The sequence below is a fragment of the Emydura macquarii genome, unplaced genomic scaffold (genome assembly GCF_026122565.2).
Source record: "Emydura macquarii macquarii isolate MOO-44397 ecotype Brisbane River unplaced genomic scaffold, CSIRO-AGI_Emac_v2 contig_3163, whole genome shotgun sequence".
In the NCBI taxonomy this organism is placed as follows: Eukaryota; Metazoa; Chordata; order Testudines; family Chelidae; genus Emydura; species Emydura macquarii.
In genome coordinates, this window is record NW_027133300.1 from 33,632 (window position 1) to 57,655 (window position 24,024).

Consider the following 24,024-nt stretch of genomic DNA (forward strand, 5'->3'; position numbering starts at 1 on the left):
GTTCAAAGTATTGTCCAGACATTAATAAACCCTCACAAAACTCCAGGGACGTATGTGGGTAAGTATTATTATTAGCGCCATTTGACAGATGGTGACACAGAGAGAAAAGCAAAGTGACTTGCCCAAGGCTCCCAGGAGTGCAGTCAGCAGTGCAACCAGGAGAAAACTGAATATTTGGACTCGCAGCCCTGTGCTGGTTCCACCAGACCTCACTGCCTCACTGCAGAGCAGCTGAGCATCCACATCTTGCCTGGACTCTGGCTGCAGTTGTGAGTGCTCAGTGCTTCTGAAAATCAGACCCCATAAAAACTGGTTTAAGAGACCTGCTCAGCATCACCTGTGACGTCTGCGGCAGAGGCAGGAATAGAGCTGAGTTCAAGTGCATGACGGACACTGCTCTTAGCAAGATCATCCTGGTTCTTCCTGCGCTCCCCTGCTCATTCTCTACCAGCTTTCCAGCTTCTAAAGTGAATGAGGCAGGGGTCGTACAGGCAACAGCCTGACACTGCACATCCCCCATTCATCCATCCTGGGCACAGACAGTGCCAGTGGCCCTGTGGAAAAAGTAATTCACTGGAAAACTTAATATTTATTGCCAGCCCATCTGGTTTCCTTGTGGCTCAATGGAGCCCGTCTTCTGGGTCCGAGTCATAGATCCATGGATTTCTAAGACCCAAAGAGGCAACTGTGATCATCTGCGTCTCCCCTCACCGAAGGGTCCCCTACTGCGTAATGAAGGTGCAGCTCCCCTCTCTGCCCCATCTTCTCATCCATGCACTGAGTCTCCATAGTGCTTCTTCACTGGCTGGTACTGGGATCCTTACAGAGAAACCTACCAAAGAAGCCGTGGATTGAAACCTTCTTCTTAATAATTTACAAATAGTTTCCAGGACTCTCTCTCACAGTGCTTAGGGTCACTGGTTCCGTTACACACCATGACTGAGCCTATATGGGTGCTGCCCAGCACTCTGAACAGATGTCTACTCTCCTCTTTACAGCTGATACCTTTGTACCGTGGGGGCAATTCACCTCGCAGTTCTCCCGCTTCTCACAGACACTGCTACCTGCATTCCTAACTGTATTCCCTGCAGCCACGCCCTGCCTCTCCTAACTGGCTACCCAGCCCATACCCTGATTCTTGGAGGGAACTCCTCAGCACATGAGGATGTTGATTTCTTCTTACAAATACGAGAAGGAGAAACCTTTCTAAGTATAAATCATAGAATCATAGATTAGGGATGGAAGGGACCTCAGGAGGTCATCTGGTCCAACCCCCTGCTCAAAGCAGGGCCAACCTGAACTAAACCATCCCAGCCAGAGCTTTGTGAAGCTGGGCCTAAAAAACCTCCAAGGATGGAGATTCCACCACCTCCGTAGGTAACCCATTCCAGTGCTTCACCACAATCTTTGTAAAAAAGTTTATCCTAATATCCAACCTAGATCTCCCACACTGCAACTTGAGACCATTGCTCCTTGTTCTGTCATCTGCCACCACTGAGAACAGCCTAGCTCCATCCTTCCTGGAACCTCCTTTCAGCTAGTTAAAGGCGGCTATCAAATCTCTCTTCATTTTTCTCTTCTGCAGACTAAACAAGCCCAGTTCCCTCAGCCTCTCCTCTTAAGTCATGTGCCCCAGCTACTCAATCATACTTGTTTCCCTCCACTAGACTCTCTCCAATTTGTACACATCCTTCCTGTAGTTGAGGCCCAAACCTGGATACAATATTCCAGATGTCAGCAGTGTCAGCAGTGTGCCCTGGTTGTCAAGAAGGCTAATGGCATATTGGGCTGCATTCGGAGGGGCATTGCCAGCAGGTCACGGGAAGTGATTATTCCCCTCTATTCTGCATTGGTGAGGCCGCATTTAGAATATTGTGTCCAGTTTTGGGCCCCCCACTACAAAAAGGATGTGGACAAATTGGAGAGAGTCCAGTGGAGGGCAACAAAAATGATTAGGGGGCTGGAGCACAGGACTTATGAGGAGAGGCTGAGGGAACTGGGCTTGTTTAGTCTGCAAAAGAGAAGAGTGAGGGGGGATTTGATAGCGGCCTTTAACTATCCACCTTATAGTCCATTCATCGAACCCATACTTTTAAACTTTCTGATAATAATACTGTGGGAGACCATATCAAAAGGCTGCTAAAGTCAAGGTATATCACCTACACCACTTTCCCCATATCACGGAAGATTTCTCTGTTAAGCCAAGTTGGTTGCCTCCTATATTTGCTATTCTTTCTGCACATTGGGTTGGTTTGTTCCTGCACCCTCAATAAGGTTTCTTTAAATACAACCAGCTCCCCTGGACTCCCTTCCCCCTCATCTTAGCCTCCCAGCGGATCCTGCCCATCAGCTCCCTGAGGGAGTCAAAGGCTGCTTTTCTGAAGTCCAGGGTCCATATCCTGCTGTTCTCCTTTCTTCCTTTTGTTAGGACCCTGAACTTAACCATCTCATGGTCACTGCTGCCCAGGTTGTCACCCACTTCTACTTCCCCTACCAAATCTTTCCTCTTTGTGAGCAGCATGTCAAGAGGCGCCCGGCCCCTAGTTGGTTCCTCCAGAACTTGCACCAGGAAGTTGTCCTCAGCACTCTTCAAAAACTTCCTGGATCGTCTGTGCACTGCTCTGCTGCTCTCCCAGCAGATGTCAGGGTGACTGAAGTCCCCCAGGAGAACCAGGGCCTGTGATCTGGAAACTTCCATGAATTGCTTGAAGAAAGCCTCGTTTACCTCATCCTCCTGCTCTAGTGGGCTACAGCAGACGCCCACCATGACATCAGCCTGGTTGCTCTCACCTCAGAATTTAACCCAGAGACTCTCAGCAGGCTTTTCTCCAGTTTCATGCTGGAGCTCTGAGCAATCATACTGCTCTCTAACATACCATGCAACTCCTCCCCCTGGTCCCTTCCTTACGAGCTCCATCTGTCACAAGCCCATCTGCCCTTCCTCCGGGGCTGTGGTAACCAGTTACATCCATGAACCTCCTTGGACAGCCCCCAGTCTACTCTCTACCCTCACACTGCACTGGGTAGTTGGACTCATTCCCCTGCTCCAGTCTTAGGGTGAACTCCTGGCTCCGTTGCAGTCAATGGAGGTTTTATCATTTCCTTCAGTGGGGTCAGGATTTCACTCTTAGGCTTGAAATGTTATTTGGCTTCCAAGATCCTTGACCTGCTTGGACCTAGTGCACACACACAGCCTCCGTCAGGTTGCCACCCTGGCACACACTGTACCAGACACAGCCAGCTGGGTGTGTCCTGAACTGACTCTGCTGCTTGTCTTTCTCTTTCACTGATCTCCGGGAATGCCCTCGTTCACTCCTTTACAGTGTCTGCTAGCAAGTCCCTCTGACACACTCAGAGTATTGCAATCCTTACAGCACCTTCCACTTATAGAGTCAAATGAAAAGTATCTTCTGACAGAGGCTGTTCCCTTTAACACTGGGACACACTCTTATCACTGGGCTGTTCCTTCTCACTTAGAAACAGTCCAGCATTTCATGTGCACTCTGGAATATTTCTAGTGCACAACAGAGAGTGTTATTCAGTCTATGTCCCATCTCTCCTGAGCCCAGGTCGTTGGGAGTCGCTCAGACTGTGGAATGGGGAGAGCCGGTGCGATGGGAGAGTGGAGATTTCCCTCCGTGGTGTGTGGGGCAGAGTGCGGGATGACAAGTGGGACATGAACGACGCCAGCGTGGTGTGCAGGCAGCTCCAGTGCGGAGTCGCTGAGAAAGCTTATAACTTCCCTAAGTCTGAGCGAGGAACGGGCCCCGTGGGGCTGAGAAGGGTCCAGTGTGCAGGAAATGAGGCTAATCTGACTCTCTGCAACATCTCCACACCTGAGACAGCCCAGGCAGGAATTGCTGAGGACGTCGGTGTCGTTTGCTCAGGTGATTCATTTCCAAATCTCACAAACATTTTCTGTTCAGTGGGAAAATACATATTAACAGCTGGGTTCTCTCCCTGCAGGGAGCAGGCAGATCAGACTGGTGGATGGGGCAGGTCGCTGTGCCGGGAGAGTGGAGATTTATTACAATGGCACCTGGGGAACAGTCTGTGATGATTCCTGGGACCTACCAGACTCCAACGTCGTTTGCAAACAACTGGGATGTGGACACGCCATCAATGCAACTGTCTCTGCTCATTATGGGCAAGGATCTGGACAGATCTGGCTGGATGATGTGAACTGCTCTGGGAACGAATCAGATCTCTGGGAGTGTCCTTCCAGGGGTTGGGGCCAGCACAACTGCAGACACAAAGACAATGCAGGAGTTCTTTGTTCAGGTTTGTTCTCTGAATGCTCCTGTGAGTCTGGTCAGCAGGGGACTTAATGCAGCATAGGGGTGTTTGAGCAATGAGCCAACGATGACAGAAAGTTTATCTCCTTTCTCTTTCTCCCCCACCTACCCACCTGCAGTGTCAACAGCTAATACTAAGAGGGACTGGAAATGTCACATTATTTCCTTAGCCTTAGAACATGGGGTAATTTGTGAATCTTGGGTAACGCTGTGTGTCACTGTTGGTAAATGGTGTCTTTTAAATAACAATTCCAGTGTTCATGGGCCTGTCACTGGTCTCTGGAAGAATCTCTTTGATTCCTCAGATGAATCTTGCTGCTGTAGAAGAATGGGCAGGTTTGTTAGTGATCTCTGGGATTTCAGCCTTCACACCCCAGTGTGTGTCACACTCAGAAAACCTCACACCCAACCTGTGCATTTCCTCCTAGAGTTCGTGGATCTGAAGCTGGTGAATGGCAGTGACTGTGCTGGGCGGCTGGAGGTTTTCTACAATGGGACGTGGGGCAGTGTTTGCAGCAGTCCTATGGATGCAGTCACCATGGCGCTTATATGCAAACACTTGGACTGTGGAGACGCAGGGACTCTTTTGAGAAACTCTCCACATGGAAGCGGCTCTGGCCCCACCTGGGTGGATGGTGTTCGGTGCAATGAGCAGCACAGCTCCCTGTGGCAATGCCCGTCAGACCCTTGGAAACCACAGTCGTGTAACAGAGTAGAAGAAACCCACCTCTCCTGCCAAGGTAAATAGCAAATGGACATACACACACACACACACATACACACACACAGGCTCTCAGTGGTCAGGTCTAGGTCACTGAAAGGGTTTCATATAATTATTGCAGTTTGTTACTCTAGTGTCAAACGGCCGGCTTCACCCTAGTGGGTCTCACGCTTTTGCCTCTTGTAGTGGGCTAGGGCATCACCAGTTACCCCGTCTGCCCAGGGAGTGGGGTAGAGACCCAGGCCCACCCGCTCCTCTGGGTCCCACGCCCTGCCAGTGGCTTTTCTCCCAGCAGCCAGCTTGTGCTGCTCATCCGGGGTAGAGCAGCCTGTACATGCAGGGCAGAGGGGCTAGGTGGAAAGGGGAGAAGAGAAGAGGGAGGAGTAGTTCCTGGATCATAGAATATTAGAGTTGGAAGGGACCTCAAGAGATCATCGAGTCCAACCCACTGCTCAGAGCAGAACAAACTAGAGGTGCTGGGGATTTAACCCAGAGCCTCATACATGCAAAGCATGCGCACAAACCACTGAGCTACCTTAAGAGATCCAGAGCAGAAGGAGGGGAAGGGCCCCGTGGCAGAGGGAAATGTGTGGGGCAGGCGGGGGGACGAAGCTCCGGTGGGGAGCACAAGGCAGCATTGTCAAGCTCCACAGATCAAGAATCATGAGCCTGTAAAGACCAGCCAGTCACGTTATTCAGTCTGTCTCTGGACATTTGAACTCCCCTCGGCTCCTCGGCCAGAGCGGGGTGCGAATCGCAGGCTGCAACGTCACCTTCAATGCACCCAAACAGCACAACTCTGCCTGGCTGCTCGGCTGCAGACTGCGCTTACCCTCTGCTCACCCCGGAGATGGGCACTGCCGGCCATGGCCCAGCGCTGCCTTCACTCTCCCCTCCTGCTCCATTGCCTCTGGCAGACGTAGGGCTGGCTGGGAACGAGTTGGAGACCCACTGAGCTAATGAACACAGCCGGGCTCACACTCGCACACACAACTTGTGCTGCTGCTCGGGGTGAGTTACAGGCCGAGATATCGGCGACCTGCACACGGACACCAGCCGCTCACCTCCACTGTCCTGCACCGTGACAGGGCGGGATTGGTTTAACCTTTTGCAAAGAGCCACAATTCCCTGCCTGACTCCTCAGCTTCTCTGCCGGAGTCTGGGTAGCACATCCCCCCCCAGATCCCCTCCCCTCTCCTTCCACCCCTCACCTCCTGCCCCCACTCCTGACCCTTTCCCTCCCTGATCCTGACCCCATTCCCCTCCCCAATACTCCCCATCTCCACCTGCCCCAGACTGCCCCCTCCAGCCCCCCTCCTCCCTCCTGCCCTCTGCTCCAGACTGCCTCCCTCCCTCTCATCCCTGCTCCACACCCTCTGCCCTCCCCACACTCTTGCTGCCCTGCTTCAGGCCCCCTCTCTCCTGCCCTGCACAAGGTCACCCGTCCCCACCCCTCTGCTCCTTCCCCCTTTCAGAGCCCCTCTTCTCCTCATCCCGCCTTCTGCCCCACCCCACTCTCCTTTCCTCTCTCCCGCCTGTCCCTGATTCCTCACTCTGTCCCCACACTCCTTCCTCTCCCGGCACCCCAGACCCCTTCTGCTCCATCTGTACTGCCCCATTCCAGATCCCTGTCCCCTCCCCTCCCTCCTGACCCTCTCTGCTCCCTCCCTGTTAACTCCCTTCTGCCCCCATCTCCAGACTCACCCTCCTCACTCTGGCTCCCTGTTCCCCCCTTTCCAGACCCTGCTCCCCTCTGTGCCTCCTGACCCCTGCTCCAAACCCCCTCTCCTCTCCTCTCCCCTGACCACTCATTGTCTTCACCCCCTTCCCTGCAACTCCTAAATCTGCCTCCTGCCCCCCCAGTCCCCTGCTCCCCTCACTCTCCACCCTCCTTTCACAGGGTCTCTGCTGCCCTCCTCAGTCCCTGGGTCCTGTCCAGCCCCCTGAGCCACACAGGGGCAGCCATGTTCCCTGTGGGCTTCAGTCCCCTTGCAAACACAGGGAGCTGGCAGCCATCTTTACTCAGGGCGGAGTGACTCCCCCACACGCTGACAGACTGTCGGGAGATGGCAGCATCTCACCAGGTCCAGCCCCACTGACAGTGACGGGAGCTGGCGCCATTTGGATTCAGGGAAACTCGGTGACTTGGCGCCTTCCATCCTGTTATCACGAGACAGGTGAAAACCCCCAAATGGCAGCGTGGTGATAAAATGGCGAGCGCTGCAGCACTGACAGCCCGTGTGAGGCCCTGAGACGTGAGGAGGTGGCTCCACGCGGCAGCTCTGGGCACGTGCCCGTCTCATGGCTCTGGGCGCGGATCCCTGCTGCCGGGCGCGGACTCTGCTGTGACAAGGCTGGGGAGGGGCTCCCTGCTCGCTCTGACCCTGCTCTGTGTCTCTTTGCAGGTGCTGACGAGCTGCGGCTGGCGGATGGAGGCAGCCCCTGTGCTGGGAGAGTGGAGGTTAAACACGAGGATCAGTGGGGGACGGTGTGTAGTGATTACTGGGACATGGAAGATGCTGCGGTTGTCTGTAAGCAGTTGGGATGTGGATCTGCTGTCAGTGTCCATTATAATGCTCATTTTGGAGCAGGATCTGGACAGATTTGGCTGGATGACGTTGCCTGTCGTGGTACTGAGACTGATCTCTGGCACTGCGGGAACAGGGGATGGGGTGTGCATAACTGCAATCACACAGAGGATGCTGGAGTGACCTGCTCAGGTAAGAATCAGCCAACTCAATCCTGAAAGGCAAATTCCCTGAGACAAAAAGATTTGAACCGCGAGGGTTTCGTGTGCCTGTGAACCTAATGAGAAATGAACAGAAACCAGAGCAAGTCCTGTCATTGCTGAGCTGTAATTATTACTATTCCTGTCACTGGCCATGGAGGATCCCCCATGAAACTATGAAGCCTTTTCATTATCGCATTTCCAGTTGTTTCAATGCCACGTCTTTCCTTTCCCTTTTTTGTCTGAGTAGGTCTCAGCTGTGGGACCCGTGGCCAGGGGTCGAGGCTCATGAGGGAGGGATCTCTGATCCGGCCTGGAGCTTGCCTGCTGTGCAGGGCTGAAGGTTTCCTAAGGATGCAGTTGTTTGTCAGGGCACTTAGTAGTGCTGCTGTCACCTGCCCCACACGGTCTGTGGCTGTGGTTGCCAGTCGCCACTTTGGGGAAAAAATATTTGGGAAACTTCATCATTGCCTTAGAAAAATTAATGAGACTCACTTAATAAGGGAACTTGCCTGCTTGCAAATCATGTATCTGTTTGTAACCATTAACTTTTGTTTGCAAAACTCTATATATCTTTACCATGGGATTTCCAAAGAAGGCAACAGGAGTTTGGTGCCCAACTTGCACTGACTTTCATTGAGACTATCACTAAGGGCCAGATATTTCAAGATGTCGAGGTGTCTAAAACTGCAGACAGGCACCCAGTGGGATTTACAAATGTGCCTGGTGCCAAACCCCAGGAGTTTTGGAAAATCCCACCAGCCCCTGTCTGCATTTCCAGCCACCTGCCAGGGCCTTTGAAATCTGGCCCTGAGTCATTTTTGAAAATATCACGTGAGCTCCTATGTCACTGAGGCACTTTTGAAAATGTTACCCTGACCCTAAAATCCAGACCTAGACACCCAGCCGCAGATGTACAGATATGTGGGGGGCATTTTATGTAGCCCCTTTCCCACCCTCATGTGGTGACCAAGGAATGGGTGGATTCTCCCAGCTTGGCCAGAATTAGATTTAACCTGGGGCACCCCCTGGTCTGTTTTGTTACTTGTCACATTTTGGACCAAGCAATAATAGACATTTTCAAACTCTCTGATACCCTGTAGATCTGGCGCAGCACAGAGGGCTCAGCCAGAACATACCTCAGCCCCACACAGCACAGCCCTACACAGCACAGTAATACTGTTTAATTGTAAGTCTGTCCTGGATTTTGAGTGTTTCAGTGAGAAACCTTAATGTTCTCGTCACCTGGGGGTGGGGGAAGGGAGGTTTATGCTATTTCCTAGTATTTCTAACAAATAAAAAATATAGGGTGGGCAGGAACACTATAAAAATGAGCTGAATTGCAAAGACTTCAAAACTCTGCAAAAAACAGATTGGCCTTTGCCAGTGTAATATCCCTAACCTGGTAATAACTGCGATGCCTTGTACTTCACACCTAGCAAGTGCACAATAGGAAGTCCTTCTCTTAGAACCTCACCAGGAAGCTGCACACACACCAAGGAGTATCAGAGCAAAAGTCCCTTCTGTGCACCTTTCTGTACAACTGCGCCTGCATCTGAGCTGGAGCTGCAAGTTTGCAGTGGGAATAAATGTAGGGTTTGTAACAAGGTTTTTGAAGGGTCAGGCAATGTAGTGGTTGGTGCACCTGATCTGCTGCCCCTTGTTTTCCAGATTGAATAGCCCCAGTCTTTTAGGCGGTGGGGTAGGGAACTGAGGTCCTCCCTCTCCACCAGGCCCCAGCCCAGGGCTTTGTGTGTGTCAATCCCTGAACAGGGTGGCTCTCCCAGCAGGGAGTCTAAATCCACTTCCCTGGGCTGCTTCCTGCCACTGTCCTTTCAGTTTGGGTCATGGCCCCTCTAGCGCAGTTCGCAGGGTGGTTGCTCTTGTGAATCTTGGGCAGCTCCTGCCGTGGTCCCAGGCTCCTTCAGGAGGGGTATCCACAAGGTTGGTGAGGCTGAGCCCCACAACATCCCTGGGCTGCAGTCACCCTGTTACCTCAGTTGTTACAGCAGTGGGAATGTGCTTAGCCAGTAAGGCCGGGGATTGCAGGAAGGGAGGACCTTTCTCTGAAAGTTGCTCCTGGGGGCTGTGGATCAGAGTGACAACAGGCACCAGAACTGAGACAAGGGAGTGAACCAGGATGTGTCCCTGCTCCTGTCTTCTTACCCTGCAAAAAGTGCACAGACCCCATTAGTTGCACATTCACAGTGACACATATTTTCAGTTCCCTACAACAACACCATTAGTCCTCAGGAAACAGTCTATTTACAATATTGTCTGGGTTTTTGGCCCTCTTGTCAGGATCTGAGGGGAACAGAGATCTCCCTTCTCTGCAACCTTTTTGGGACTGGGCTCAGCTATCCCTGCTCCTCTCTCTCTCTCACCTGGGGTGTCCTTCAGTGCCTCTTTATCAGATTTGGTCTGATGGGCTACTTGGCCCTGAATCCAACCCAGCTAGGGTGACCAGATAGTAAGTGTGAAAAATCAGGAGGGGGTTGAGGTGTAATAGGCACCTATATAAGACAAAGCCCTGAATATCGGGACTATAAAATCGGGACATTTGGACACCCTATACCCAGCCCATAAGCTTTGTTATTGAATTACCTCAATCAGCTTTCTCTGGGGGACTAAATGGTGTCTAAGCGATCAGTGTCATGCTGTCTGAAGTGGCTAACAACTGTGGGTCCCTAGCTCAGGTCAGACTGTCAGACGACAGGGCAGACACCCCAAACTGGTGGTGTGTTCGATCATTGGATTTCACCAAGCCAGTAACAAATGCGAGCTCCTGGGTCACTGTAACACTCCTACCAGGGAGTCACACAGTCCCCTTAGACTCTCCAGTCTGTCTTGCATCCAGGCAAGATGGACTATGTGATAAAATGGTCACTTTCACCAAAAATAACACCACATTCAGGTTGCTCCCAGTCCCAAGATACCACGCGCTTACCCCAGATCAATGGGTATCCTAGATCCTACACCATAGACAATGCTGGTAGCCAATTCCATACCAAACTAACAAAACGTTATTAGCTAAAAGGAAATGAGAGTTACTGGGAGGCTGAAGCAGATAACATACGTACAGGTGAGTCACAGTCTATAATTCCAATGGTAGCAGAGATCTTCTAATCTGCCAGTTTCTCAAAAGTCTCGCAGAGCTTCCCAGTATAACTCTGGCGATCTCCATCTTCTCATTCAGTTATTCCACCTTGTTAGAATCCAAACAGCCCAGAGATGAAGGATCTTTCCCTGAATCCAAACTTATAGCTTCTTCTCCCAGAAAACAAGCTGCTAGGGTCACTGCCCATGTGGGCTCTTCCTTTGATGATGGAGGGTGACGAATGCATTTAGAGTCTCTGATCTCCCATCATCACACACAATGGCCACTAGCTTTGACATTGGCACTTTCCTGTTAATTTGTGTTCCACGGGGCTTCTTCATTTGTATCCCACAAGGCGTCTGTCTTCTTTGATGGGTTATTTGGTTACAGGGGTATATAGAGTGTAAATGTTTCCTATTGCATTATAATGGGATACAGATAAATGAAAATACAAGTAACAGTGCATTAGTTTTCTTGAATATTAAACATCACATACACTCAACAGTCACTTTGACCTACACTAATGCACGTCAGTTGGCCTGGCTGTGCATTTGTAGGCGTTCAGTGCAACCTGGGGCTTTGCCATGAGCTGTCATCTGGTCTGCCAGCATCACAATCAGAGTGCAGCTCATCTGTTCACTCCCGGCACTATGCCACAGAGAGTGTGTCTTCCCCTATTGGGCCCAGGCAGTACGGAAAGGAAGTTCCCTGAATTGAACGTAGAAGTGGCAAGAACCAGACTGGGGTAAGAGGGAGAGAGCAGACGGGGAGAGGAACCAGTGCGGTGGCTGGGGGGGGCGGGGGAGGGAGCAGGACGTTCTGAGCCTGCATACTGGGGGGGGGAGAGAAACTGGGACTGAGAGAGAAAGCGGGAGATGGAGACTTGCTCGGCAAGGAGACTGGGACTAGGAGGAGGGTGTGGGGAAGAGACTAGGACTGGCTAGGCAGGGTGACTCGAACAGGGAGTCGGGGATAGAGACTGGGACTTGCTGAACCAGGAGACTGGGAGCTGGGGGAGACTGGGCGAGGAGTCTGGGACTGGGAAGCCCTGGGGAGGAACTGGGGGTGGGTGAGGAGAGACAGATCAGATGAGGAGCCAGGGTGTGGGGGGAGTCTAAAACTAACTGGGCAAAGAGACTGGAATAGGCATGCAGGGTGGGGTGGGAAGACTGGGAGCACAGCTACATGAACATTAAGTGTGTGGCAGGCTGGGGTGTAAATCTGCCCTGCACTGGCCTGCCATGCACTCAGTGTCCATGCGGACGTGCTGTCAGGCGCTAACCGTTCCCCAGTGCGCTTCCATCTACTGCCGTTTCAAAGCACTAGGAAAATGTTAATGCACAGCAGCAGCAGGGTCCACGTGGACATTCCGTGCTCAGCCGGCTAGTGCGGGGTGAATTTACACCCCAGTGTGCCACAAACTGAGTGTGTGTGTGGAGAAGCCCTGAGATGGGGTGAGGCATCAGGGGAGTGAAACTGGGGCTGGGGCGAAGACAGGACATCTCAAGATAAGGGTGGGGAGAGAAATGGGTCTGATGAGTATCTCAGAGGGGAGGGGCAGCACAGGGAACAGGGAAAACTGGGACCTGTCTGGGAAGACAGAGGTGAAGTCTAGGGCTTGCTGGGCAAGGAGTCTAGGACTGGGAATGAGAAGGTCTGGAGATGGGTAGACAAGGAGAATGGGCTAGGACACAGAGCAAGGGATGGGGAAGAGACAGGACTGGGACGGGGACAGGTTGGAGTGGAGGGGGAAGAAGGGGATAAACGTGGGGAAACAGGAGAAGAAGGATCTGTCACCACTAGAGCACGTTCCTCTCCAGTGCCTGGAATGGAGCCCAGGATCACAGAGTTTTGCCATTCCCCTGCTGTCACATATTTGTCAAACGCCAACAATCTTCTGATCCCCTCTAGTGCTGGTCCACAAAGAGGATGACAACCTGCGACTGCTGTCAGTTACTCTATTACCTCAAGTGGCAGAGGTTTGTGTGGTGGATCTAAAGGTCCAACCCTACTGGTGAGCCATGTGCATGTCAATATGATTCCACATCTTGGAACATCTGGTTTTTCTGTTTTCTTTTTTAAGAACCTAGGAAATTAAGCACAAAACTTACTGATAGGAACATTCAGTTTGCAAAGTTGAGCCTTAAAATATAAGGAAATGGCAGAATTGAAGTTGTCTTTGCAACTTTATTTTGCGCCACTTGTACATACACATTGACATACAGTCTTTCATTACATTCTGACATGCTATTTTCTCCACAGGAACCCTGGCTCATTCAGTGCACAGGATAGACAGTGCTCTGAATTAGGGTTGTGGAGTGAAGCAAGCGGTTGTCTGTAGGACCCCTGCCTCATTTGTTGCAGAAACTGTAAAGCCTGCTGTGTCTGAGGCAGGGGGTTGCAGGCAGAGAAAGGAGGGTCTCATTGTTCAGACAGTTGAATGCTGCCCCGGGGAATTGGATTCTATCCCTGCCTCTGCCACAGAGCCACTAAGTGATGCTTGGCAAGTCACTGAAACCAAATGTTTCATAACGGTTGCTCATTTTACGGGTGGCACACTTGAGACTGTGGGGTCTGATTTGCAGAAGTGCTGAGCACTCGCTGCTGTAAACTGAAGTCAGTGGGATCTGTACTGCAAAAGCTCCTGAAATCTCTCATTGCAAGGCTAATTTTGAAGCCATCAAATTATTTTTGTGGCTCTTTTCCTCACCCTTTCCAATTTTTTAACATCCCTCTTAAAACGTGTACACTATCACTGGATGCAGTATCAATTTCACCAATGCTGTACAAAGAAGTAAAACCACCTCCCTACTAGAGCTCGGCAGAAATTATCTGATGAAAGGAGTTTCATTGGAAAATGCCAGTTTGTTGAACCCAAACTTTCTCATGAAAGAGAATCAGATTCAGTGAACTTTCCTCAAACCAAAGGCAGGGTTGTGGCAGAAACCTGCATGGTTCCCATCCAACTTGCCTGGCAGACAACAGTCAGTCATGCCATGCAAAGTACCCTGGAGCTGGGTACCCCAGTCTTCCAGAGCTCATGTCTCTAGGGCAGCCCCATGGTGAGCACTGTCCTGAGACCAGAGACCCTGGTCTCCTAGGTTCCACAGCTCTGGGGCAGCCCTGCCATGCAGACCGGCACCTGAAATCTCTGGGAGCCCCAGCTTTACCCAGGTCTTGGCTTCCAGCTGCGAGAGCCAAGAAGTCCTGGGATGGGCTACCGCATTCCCAGCTGGGCCAGGATTCCCCAGCCCAGGGCGTTCCACATGGCAGGGCTGCCCCACCACCATAGACACTGGAAGCCCCAGCACTGACTATGAGAAATGGACATTCCTGTCTTACTGTTAGCAGTGGTGACAAGAATGTCAGATTCACTCAGCATCTGCTGGGGTTCTTGGGAGCAAATTTCATGTTGAATACACCATGTGTATCCATCCCAGGACCACATTAGCTACAACATCACAGTGGGAGCTCATGTTCAGTTGTTTGTCTCTTATGACCCCTGCATTTTTATGAATGTCACGTGTACCTCTATTTCTTTGATTGCTCTTTTTCCATTTCCTACAGCTGTTCAAAGGGTAACTCCTGCTGGAGCTCTCCCTTGTCCTGGGAAAGCAGACAATGGCTTCAGATAACCTAGTGACTGACGCATGTCTGAAAATACAGGTGTCAAGTCCATTTATCTTTTGCCATTGGACACAACCCCCTCCATAGATTGGGAGAGGGGAGGGACCTGTCTTGGGGCACAGCACTCACCACTGGACTGGAGACTCCTCCTGGTCACTGTTGGGGATTAGCTCAAGGATGACATCCCCGTCCATGGTTTGCACAAAGTCACTGCCTCCTCGTCCACTGGCAGCCTCTCCAGGAACTGCCACGTCCTCTTCATGACTCGGCCCTCCAGCCATGTCACCATCAGTGTTTCCTCATCCTGGAGTTCGGTATTTGCAGTCCATTCATCTAGCCACTTCCCTCAATGGCAAATGTGGGGAATCTGGGCCCACCCAGTACCCTGGGTCCAGCCCAGGGACCCTGTAGTTGGCAGCCACATGCTGCCTCCCCTCCAACTGCTCAGTAGATTTCCCTGGGCCACTTCCCTGTGGTCCCAGCACCTTCTTCATCCTTACCTCAGGGCCTCAGCATGTCAATCCTAGCAGTCAACCAGCAGCTCCCTTTTGCTCCCCTGGTCCATGCCAGTAACTGCTTTGTCTATGGTGCTAGCTTCCATCCACCTACCAGGAACCCAGTCCTCCCATCCTGAGTTCCAAGCAGCAACTAACCAACTCTGGCCCAGCAGCTGCTTTTAGGTGAGCCTGCTGGGCCCTGATTGGTTGGTCACTCTAGCCCTTCCCTGAATGGATGAACCCAATGCAGCTTCTCTAGGCTCTTTGGAGGACTCACCTCCACTGCTCACACCTGGGATTAAACCGTTTTACATCTGGGTGGGGTAGACACTCCATCACAGAGAGCTTGGGAACTGTTAAAAGGGGACCCCTGATTAACAGAGCGGAAGGGACACAGTCTGCAGGAAAAAAGACTGAAACCAGTCCTCAGAAACAGGGGTACCTGGGATAGTTTGGGCCAGCCCAGGTTTCAAGGGCAATGCTGAGCTTTAGTAAGACATAGGCCTGTAGGCCTTTAGTTGCTTTAACCCTTTTCTTTCTGATCAGTATGTTCCTGTGGATAAATAAATATTACCACTGGTTTGGGGCTGGCACTACTCAATATTTTCATTAATGACTTGGATGATGGAGTAGAGAATACATACATTAAATGTCTGGATTACACCAAGATGGGAGGAATTGCAAGCTCTTTGGAAGAAGGATTAGAACTCAAAATCCCCTTGGTAAATTGGAGAATTGGTCTGAAATCAATACATTACAATTCAATGTAGACAAGTGCAAAATACTAGACTTAGGAAGGAAAATCAAATACACAAAAATAAAATGAGGAATAATAACATCATATCTTCTAATGTATATTGATTGCTCTCTAGTTCTACGGTTTTCCATGTCCACTGTGCCGTTTTGTTTCTAACTGCTACCTACACTTTGCCACTGAACCAGGATGGGCTTTAGCCAAAGTTCTATGGCAGTGGAGCATCTAAATCCCTAGGTCCTGTTGTAAATTCCTGCCTTCTTTGACTCTCTAGGAAACATTAAGCCCCGGCTGGTTGGAGGGGACACTGCCTGCTCGGGACGTGTGGAGATAAGAGATGGAGAAACATGGACCACTGTCTGTGATGCCCACTTTGATCTCAAAGCTGCCACCGTTATCTGTAATGAACTACAGTGTGGAACAGCTCTAGCTATCCCAGGAGGAGCTCACTTTGGAGAAGGATATGGACCGATCTGGACTGAAAAACTCCAATGTGAGGGGAATGAGTCACACCATGCGTACTGTCCCAGGATACTGAACATCAGTCATACATGCTCACATGCAAATGATGCTGGAGTCATATGCGCACGTAAGAATTCAGTGCAAAGTCTTTAAACCCCCAGTGATGTGTATTCTAGATTAGGATGCAGAAAAATAAATGATCTCACTGTGAAGTGAGCTAGGATAACAGGATTGGCATCAGCTTGTGGTAAAACCCAAATGATCCAAGCTAACTAGAAATGCATCAAATCCCCCCTGACTTCCCTTTCTTTAATGATTTGGTATAAAATAGCTCCAAGGCTCCCAATCTAATCATCTTTTCTCTTCTCCCCAGGGCACACAGGGTTCCGGCTGGTGAACGGCAGCTCAGCGTGCTCAGGGAGGGTAGAGATCCAGGTTCTTGATGCCTGGGGAACCGTCTGTGACTCACGCTGGGATTTACCAGACGCCAACGTTCTCTGTCATCAGCTCGACTGTGGATTCGCTGTATCGGCTCCGGGAGGAGGGTATTTTGGGAAGGGAACTGGCTCTGTCTGGACAGACACATTTCACTGTAAAGGGACTGAACCCCATTTGGGGCATTGCCCAGTTACTGCCCTGGGGGCCTCTCAGTGCTCACACGACAATGACGCTGGTGTGAATTGCTCAGGTAAGTGCAGGAGAAATGCTGGATTAATGACACCTGCCCCTCGGTGTGTGACACTGCCCCCTAGAGCAGGGGGACCTCAGGGCACAGGAAGGAGAAGGGGAGCTAGTTATTAAATCACGTATAATAACAGTAAATATATTAAAAATAAAATAAAAGTAAATAATATTATCACAAAAGAATAGCTGTGACCTGGGAAAGCCCTGGATTCTCCAGTAAAAAGGACACAACTAAGTCCTTACGCAGGGCAGTGGAGCAGGGACAGAACTAGTAATTAGAGGGGGAGGTAGTAGCGACCTACAATAAGGAGGTTACTTCACACTTCCTGTTATAAAATATTCTCAACACCATCTTCAGAAGTTCTCAGTCCCTCATTGTTTGCAGCAGGCCTTTGCAATTGGGCAAGAGGTCAGTGCTGGGGCCAGGAAAGTGCCTTTCCCTAGTGCAGTGAAATTCCTTCCAGGTTTGGCTGAATTATAAACTGCTGAAAGTAACCATTTCCCTTCTCTCACATGAGGTCAAGAGGCTATTTTTGGTAGCATGACACAGAGAAAGTCCTGCTTTCTCCTTGCTTTTTTCACACCTTTCTGAAAAAAAATGTCCCCTGTTTTTTTACACTTTTTTAAAAAACTTTTTTCTAGCTTGCTTCTCAGTGAATCAGCATTTTAATCCACTAAACAAAATTCTCATTGCATTTCCACATGCCAATATATTGGATCTCTTTAAAAACTGAAATACTGCATTTGAAATACACACACTCTAATATTTATCTTATATAAAAAAAAATTAAACAGTTTTAATTAGCTAGATTTCTTCAGTGTTAAGGTTGCCAAAGCAATGCTTTTTTGTGCTGCATATACATTGATACAGTCTAATTGCATGCACACATCCTATTATTTCACACACACACACGCACATGCATCAAGCCTCCTTCCTTGAACTGGCTGGATTAATGATATTTATTTTTTGCATCAGTCGTGGCCTTATTTACTACACATACCGTACACACACTGCACTGAATACAGAATTATTCATTTCTTCTTGGGCTTTTTTGTGGTGCTTGTCACTGTAGTTCTAGAGAACATTAATCAGACTATTAGCAGACTGATGTCCATTTCAAAGTGATGTAGGCACTTAGAAGCCCAAGAATAACATTTTGAAGAGTGCCTAAGTGACTTAGGGACTTAAATCTCATTTTTTCCCCCCAGTAACGTAGGGGCCCAAGAACCATGGAGATTTCACCCTTGTGTTGCTTTAAGTCTCTTCTGAAAATGGCACTTGGGCTCCCACATCATTTAGTTGGTTTTGAAAATGTTACGAACAATGATTAAAGCCAAAATTCCAAACTTGCTACTTATTTGGGGTGATTGGGCTCAAACCTGAGACCCTCAGGGCCTGACTCTTCAGAGCACTCACCGTTTCTGTGGATATTTTTGTGTTCAAAGTACTGTCCAGACATTAATAAACCCTCACAAAACTCCAGGGATGTAGGTGGGGCAAGTAGTATTATTAGCACCATCTGACAGATGGTGACACAGGGAGAAAAGTAAAGTGACTTGCCCAAGTCCCCCAGGAGTGCAGTCAGCAGTGCAACCAGGAGAAAACTGAATATTTTGACTCGTTCCACCAGACCTCACTGCCTTACTGCAGAATAGCTGAGCAGCCACATCCTGCCTGGACTCTGGCTACAGTTGTGAGTGCTCAGTGCTTCTGAAAATCAGACCCCAGAAAAATTGGTTTAAGAGACCTGCTCAGCATCACCTGTGACGTCTGCGGCAGAGGCAGGAATAGAGCTGAGTTCTAGTGCATGACGATCACTGCTCTTAGCAAGATCATCCTTGTTCTTCCTGCACTCCCCTGCTCATTCTTTATCAGAGTTCCTGTTTCCAAAGTAGCCCATTCCACTGCTTCACCATGCTCTTAGTAAAAAATTGTTTCCTAATATCTAACCTAGACTTTCCCCACTGCAACTTGAAACCGTTGTTCCTTGTTCTGTCATCTACCACCACTGAGAACAGCCTAGCTCCATCCTCCTTGGAACCCCCTTTCAGGTAGTTAAAGGCTGCTATCAAATCCCTCCTTTATTTTCTCTTCTGCAGACAAAACAAACCCAGTTCCCTCAGCCTCTCTTCATAAGCCATGTGCCTCAGCTCCCCAATAATACTTTTTCCCCTCCATTAGACTCTTTCCAATTTGTACACATCCTTCCTGTAGTCGAGGGCCCCAACCTGGACACAATTTTCCAAATGTGGCATCACCAGTGCCGAATAGAGGGGAATAATCACTTCCTTCCATCTGCTGGCAATGCTCTTACTAATGCAGTCCAATATGCCACTGGCCTTCTTGACAACAAGGGCACACTGTTGATTCATGTCCAGCTTCTTGTCCACTGTAACCCCCAGCTCCTTTTCTGCAGAACTGATGCTTAGCCAGTGAGTCCCTGTCTGTAGCAGTGCATGGGATTCTTCCATCCTAAGTGCAGGTCTATACTCTTCTCCTTGTTCAAAGTCATCAAATTTATTTTGGCCCAATACTCTAATTTGTCTGGGTCGCTCTGTATCCTATCTCTACCCTACAGTGTATCTACCAGTTCCCCCAACTTAGTGTCATCTGCAAACTTCCTGAGTCAGGCAGGACTTGTCCTTGATGAATCCATGCTGACTTTTCCTGAGCACCTTCCTCTCCTCCAAGCGCCTCAAAATGAATTCCTTCAGGACCTGTTCCATGATTTTCCCAGGGACTAAGGTAAGGCTGATTGGTCTGTAGTTTCCCGGATTCTCCTCTTTCCTTCTTTAAAGAGGGGCACTCTATTTGACTTTTTCCTATTGTCTGGGACCTTCTCTGATCACCAAGAATTTTCAAAAATAATGGCCAATGGCTCTGCAATCACGTCAGCCAACTCCCTCAGCACTGTCGGATGCACTGCATCCAGCCCCATGGACTTGTGCATGTTCAGCCTTTCTAAATAGTCCTGAACCTGATCTTTCAGCACCGAGGGCTGCTTACCTCCTCCCCATTCTGTGCTGCCCAGTGCAGCCATCTGGGAGCTGACCTTGTCTCTGAACACTGAGGCAAAAAAAAGCACTGAGGACTTCTGCTTTTTCCACATAGTCTGTCACCATGATGCTTCCCCCATTCAGTAAGGGGCTCACACTTCCCTGACCACATTCTTGATGAGAACATACTGTAGTAATTCTTCTTATTACCCTTTACGTTCCCTGCAACCTGCAACTCCAATTGTGCTTTGGCCTTTCTGATTTCACTCCTGCAACCTTGAGCAGTATTTTTATACTCCTCCCTCGTCATCTGTTCAAGCTCCCACTTCTTGTAAGCTTACTTTTTGTGTTTAAGCTCACTGAAGATCTCTCTATTAAGTCAAGCTGTTCGCCTGCCATAGTTGCTGTTCTTTCTGCAGATAGGGATGGTTTGTTCCTGCACCCTCAGTAAGGTTTTTTTAAATACAGCCAGCTCCTCTGAACTCCTTTCCCCTCATTTTAGCGTCCGAGGGGATCCTATCCATCAGCTCCCTGAGGGAGTCAAAGGCTGCTTTTCTGAACTCCATGGTCCGTATCCTGCTGTTCTACTTTCTTCCTTTTGTCAGGATCCTGAACTCGACCATCCTGAACCTGCCCAGGTTACCACCCACTTCTACTTCCCCTACCAAATCTTCCCTCTTTGTGAGCAGCAGGTGAAGAGGCGCACAGCCCCTAGTTGGTTCCTCCAGCACCTGCACCAGGAAGTTGTCCTCAGCACTCTCCTGGATCGTCTGTGCACTGCTCTGCTGCTCTCCCAGCAGATGTCAGGGTGACTGAAGTCCCCCAGGAGAATCAGGGCCTGTGATCTGGAAACTTCCATTAATTGCCTGAAGAAAGCCTCGTTTACCTCATCTTCCTGCTCTAATTGGCTACAGCAGACGCACACCATGACATCAGCCTGGTTGCTCTCCCCTCAAAACTTAACCCAGAGACTCTCAACAGGCTTTTCTCCAGTTTCATGCTGTTGCTGTGAGCAACCATACTGCTCTCTAACATACTGTGCAACTCCTCCACCTGGTCCCTTCCTTACGAGCTCCATCTGCCACGATCCCATCTGTCTTTCCTGCGCGGCTGTGGTAACCAGTTACATCCATGGACCTCCTTGGACAGCCCCCAGTCTACTCTCTACCCTCCTGAACTGACTCTGCTGCTTGTCTTTCTCTTTCAGTGATCTCCGGGAATGCCCTCGTTCACTCATTTACAGTGTCTGCTAGCAAGCCCCTCTGTCAAACTCAGAGTATTGCAATCCTGACAGCACCTTCCACTTATAGAGTCAAATGAAAAGTATCTTCTGCCAGAGGCTGTTCCCTTTAACACTGGGACACACTCTTATCACTGGGCTGTTCCTTCTTACTTAGAAACAGTCCAGAATTTCATGTGCACTCTGGAATATTTCTAGTGCACAACAGAGAGTGTTATTCAGTCTATGTCCCATCTCTCCTGAGCCCAGGTCGTTGGGAGTCGCTCAGACTGTGGAATGGGGAGAGCCGGTGCGATGGGAGAGTGGAGATTTCCCTCCGTGGTGCGTGGGGCAGAGTGCTGGATGACCAGTGGGACATGAACGACGCCAGCGTGGTGTGCAGGCAGCTCCAGTGCGGAGTCGCTGAGAAAGCTTATACCCTCCCTAAGTCTGAGCGAGGAACGGGCCCCGTGGGGCTGAGAAGGGTCCAGTGTGCAGGAAATGAGGCTAATCTGACTCTCTGCAACATCTCCACACCTGAGACAGACCAGGCAGGAATTGCTGAGGACGTCGGTGTCGTTTGCTCAGGTGATTCATTTCCAGATCTCACAAACATTTTCTGTTCAGTGGGAAAATACATATTAACAGCTGGGCTCTCTCCCTGCAGGGAGCAGGCAGATCAGACTGGTGGATGGGGCAGGTCGCTGTGCCGGGAGAGTGGAGATTTATTACAATGGCACCTGGGGAACTGTCTGTGATGATTCCTGGGAGCTACCAGACTCCAACATCGTTTGCAAACAACTGGGATGTGGACACGCCATCAGTGCAACTGTCTCTGCTCATTATGGGCCAGGATCTGGTCAGATCTGGCTGGATGATGTGAACTGCTCTGGGAATGAAACCAGTCTCTGGGAGTGTCCTTCCAGGGGTTGGGGCCAGCACAACTGCAGACACAAAGAGGACGCAGGAGTTCTTTGTTCAGGTCTGTTCTGGGAATGCTCTTGTGAGTCTGGTTACCAGGTAGTTTAATGGAGGGGGCAGATGTTTAAGGAGATTGCTGAGGATGATGGAGACTCTCCCTGACTGTCTCTGCCACTCTTTTCTTTGGGTAAATACCTACCAGAGTCACCATTAGAAAGTCCTCAGCTCCCACCCAGAGGTACTGGAGATATTAGAAGATTTCCCTAATGCCAGAATATCTCTGAAGGAGATTGTATCTTAGAAAAGAGTGTGTGAAAAGGATTTAGGGGCATGGTGGAGAACTTACTGAAGATGAGCTCTCAGTGCCATGTTGTGGCAAAATGGGCTAATGCAAGCTTTAAACGTATAAGCAGGGGAGCAGTGAGTAGGGGTGGGGACTAAATTTTACCCTTGTATATGGCCTTGTGAGACAGATACTGGAATACTGTGTTGTTACCAGATTTTCCCGTCACCTTGGGATACCCTCATTTCTTAGGGTTACTTTCCTTGGGGGCGGGGGGGGGGGTTTGTAGTTCTATTAATGCACTGCTTCTGTCACTTGTGTTTTCATATGGAGCTTTACTTCTCCCTTCTGCAAGTCCCCTCCAAATGGAGCTACCCTGCAGGACCTAAGTTTCCCAGGGCTGGGTTCCTCGAGCCCCAGACTCAAACAAACACCCACATACACACACACATTCCCAGATTAACAGAGTGCGACTGAGCGGACCGGGTCTATCACATTCTCATCTGACCCCTTATATGTCCATGGACCTCAGCAGGCTGGTTTAACAGCACTTCCAAGCTGCCACCCTTATATTGAACTGGCACCGCACTGCAATAGAGCATGTCTGTGCAGGCTGGGTCTAGCAGCACTTTAAAGCTGCCACCCGTATGTACCCCTGGACTCAGCAGGCTGGGCCGAGCAGCACTTCCAAGCTGACACCCTTATATGCCACATGTTCAGCATGTCGCTATTCCCACTTTCACGGTACAATTATTCTGGTAGTAACACCCTTGATGAGCAAACCGCACAGGATTTTTGGGCGCTACAGGGATCTTTAGCTTAGGTAAGAGAAGCGTTGCTGCAGAGGAAAATAGAGAAGCTGAGAACACAAAAGAGTAAACAAAGTTCGGAGGGAGTCTGGCAACCACCTTGATTATAAAAGTTATTTTATTTCCAGGTGTATAAAACTTACGATAGTAACAGTAATAACCGTACAAGGAGAGGAAAACAACCAAACAGTTACAATATTCCACAATTTCAATTGGGGTATTGGGGAAAACTAGGCCAGGTTTGATTTTAAAATCAGGTTTAGAAAGTTATACCTGGACTAAGAGAGAGAGGGAAAGAGAGAGAGATCAAATAGGTGTGAGGGGAGGAAGTGGGCTTAACCGGAGAAGAGAGAGAAAGAGAGAGAGTTGGGTTCTCACCACTCAGCACAGCTTGAACTGGTCGAAGGCTCCCAGGAGACAGGCTGTTCAGCTTAGGGTCCGGAGTGTTTGACGCAGGCAGAGCCCCCAACACGATCAGTCAGGAAAAGGTGAAGTCCCAGTGGAACTGATGCAGCTTTTGGATCCAGGCCTCAGAACAGAGGTTTGAACTTGGGTCGGGTTTTTGTAGGGAAGAAACAATGGTTCAAGGGAGAACACTAGATTTGTTTATGGGTTAACGATGACTCAAGGGAGTATACCAGAGTTGTTCTGTTTAGGCTGGACAATAGGAACGGATCATTCCTGGCTATGGGCAGTGTTCTTTTGAGAGAGCAAATTCAGGCAGAATCAGGCAGATTCAGTGTTTTGGACATCAGTAAAGGATCTATGACTAGAATTGGTCAGATAACTGCTGAGCTCGGTGTGTGCAGGCGTGGGTACATTAACATTTGGAGCAGAGATCTCCCATCATGCCGTGCTTCCCCGCTTCTCTGATCCCAGAGTTCAGTGCAGTCCCTGCCTTGTAGCGTGGTTCTCCATTCGGTATGCTAG

General features: G+C 49.8%; 1 protein-coding gene across 1 annotated transcript in view; it reads left to right on the forward strand.

Annotated features, from left to right (window-relative positions):
• The first annotated feature begins 3,676 nt into the window (after positions 1-3,676).
• The window catches only part of LOC137142122 (antigen WC1.1-like), a 35,569-nt gene continuing 15,221 nt past the window's right edge, over positions 3,677-24,024 (forward strand). Inside the window, exons 1-8 of the mRNA XM_067531353.1 lie at positions 3,677-3,887; positions 3,967-4,281; positions 4,724-5,035; positions 7,422-7,736; positions 15,994-16,308; positions 16,555-16,869; positions 21,352-21,669; positions 21,935-22,063. Coding sequence (XP_067387454.1) covers positions 3,677-3,887; positions 3,967-4,281; positions 4,724-5,035; positions 7,422-7,736; positions 15,994-16,308; positions 16,555-16,869; positions 21,352-21,669; positions 21,935-22,063 — 2,230 coding nt within the window. The remainder of the gene's footprint in view (positions 3,888-3,966; positions 4,282-4,723; positions 5,036-7,421; positions 7,737-15,993; positions 16,309-16,554; positions 16,870-21,351; positions 21,670-21,934; positions 22,064-24,024) is intronic.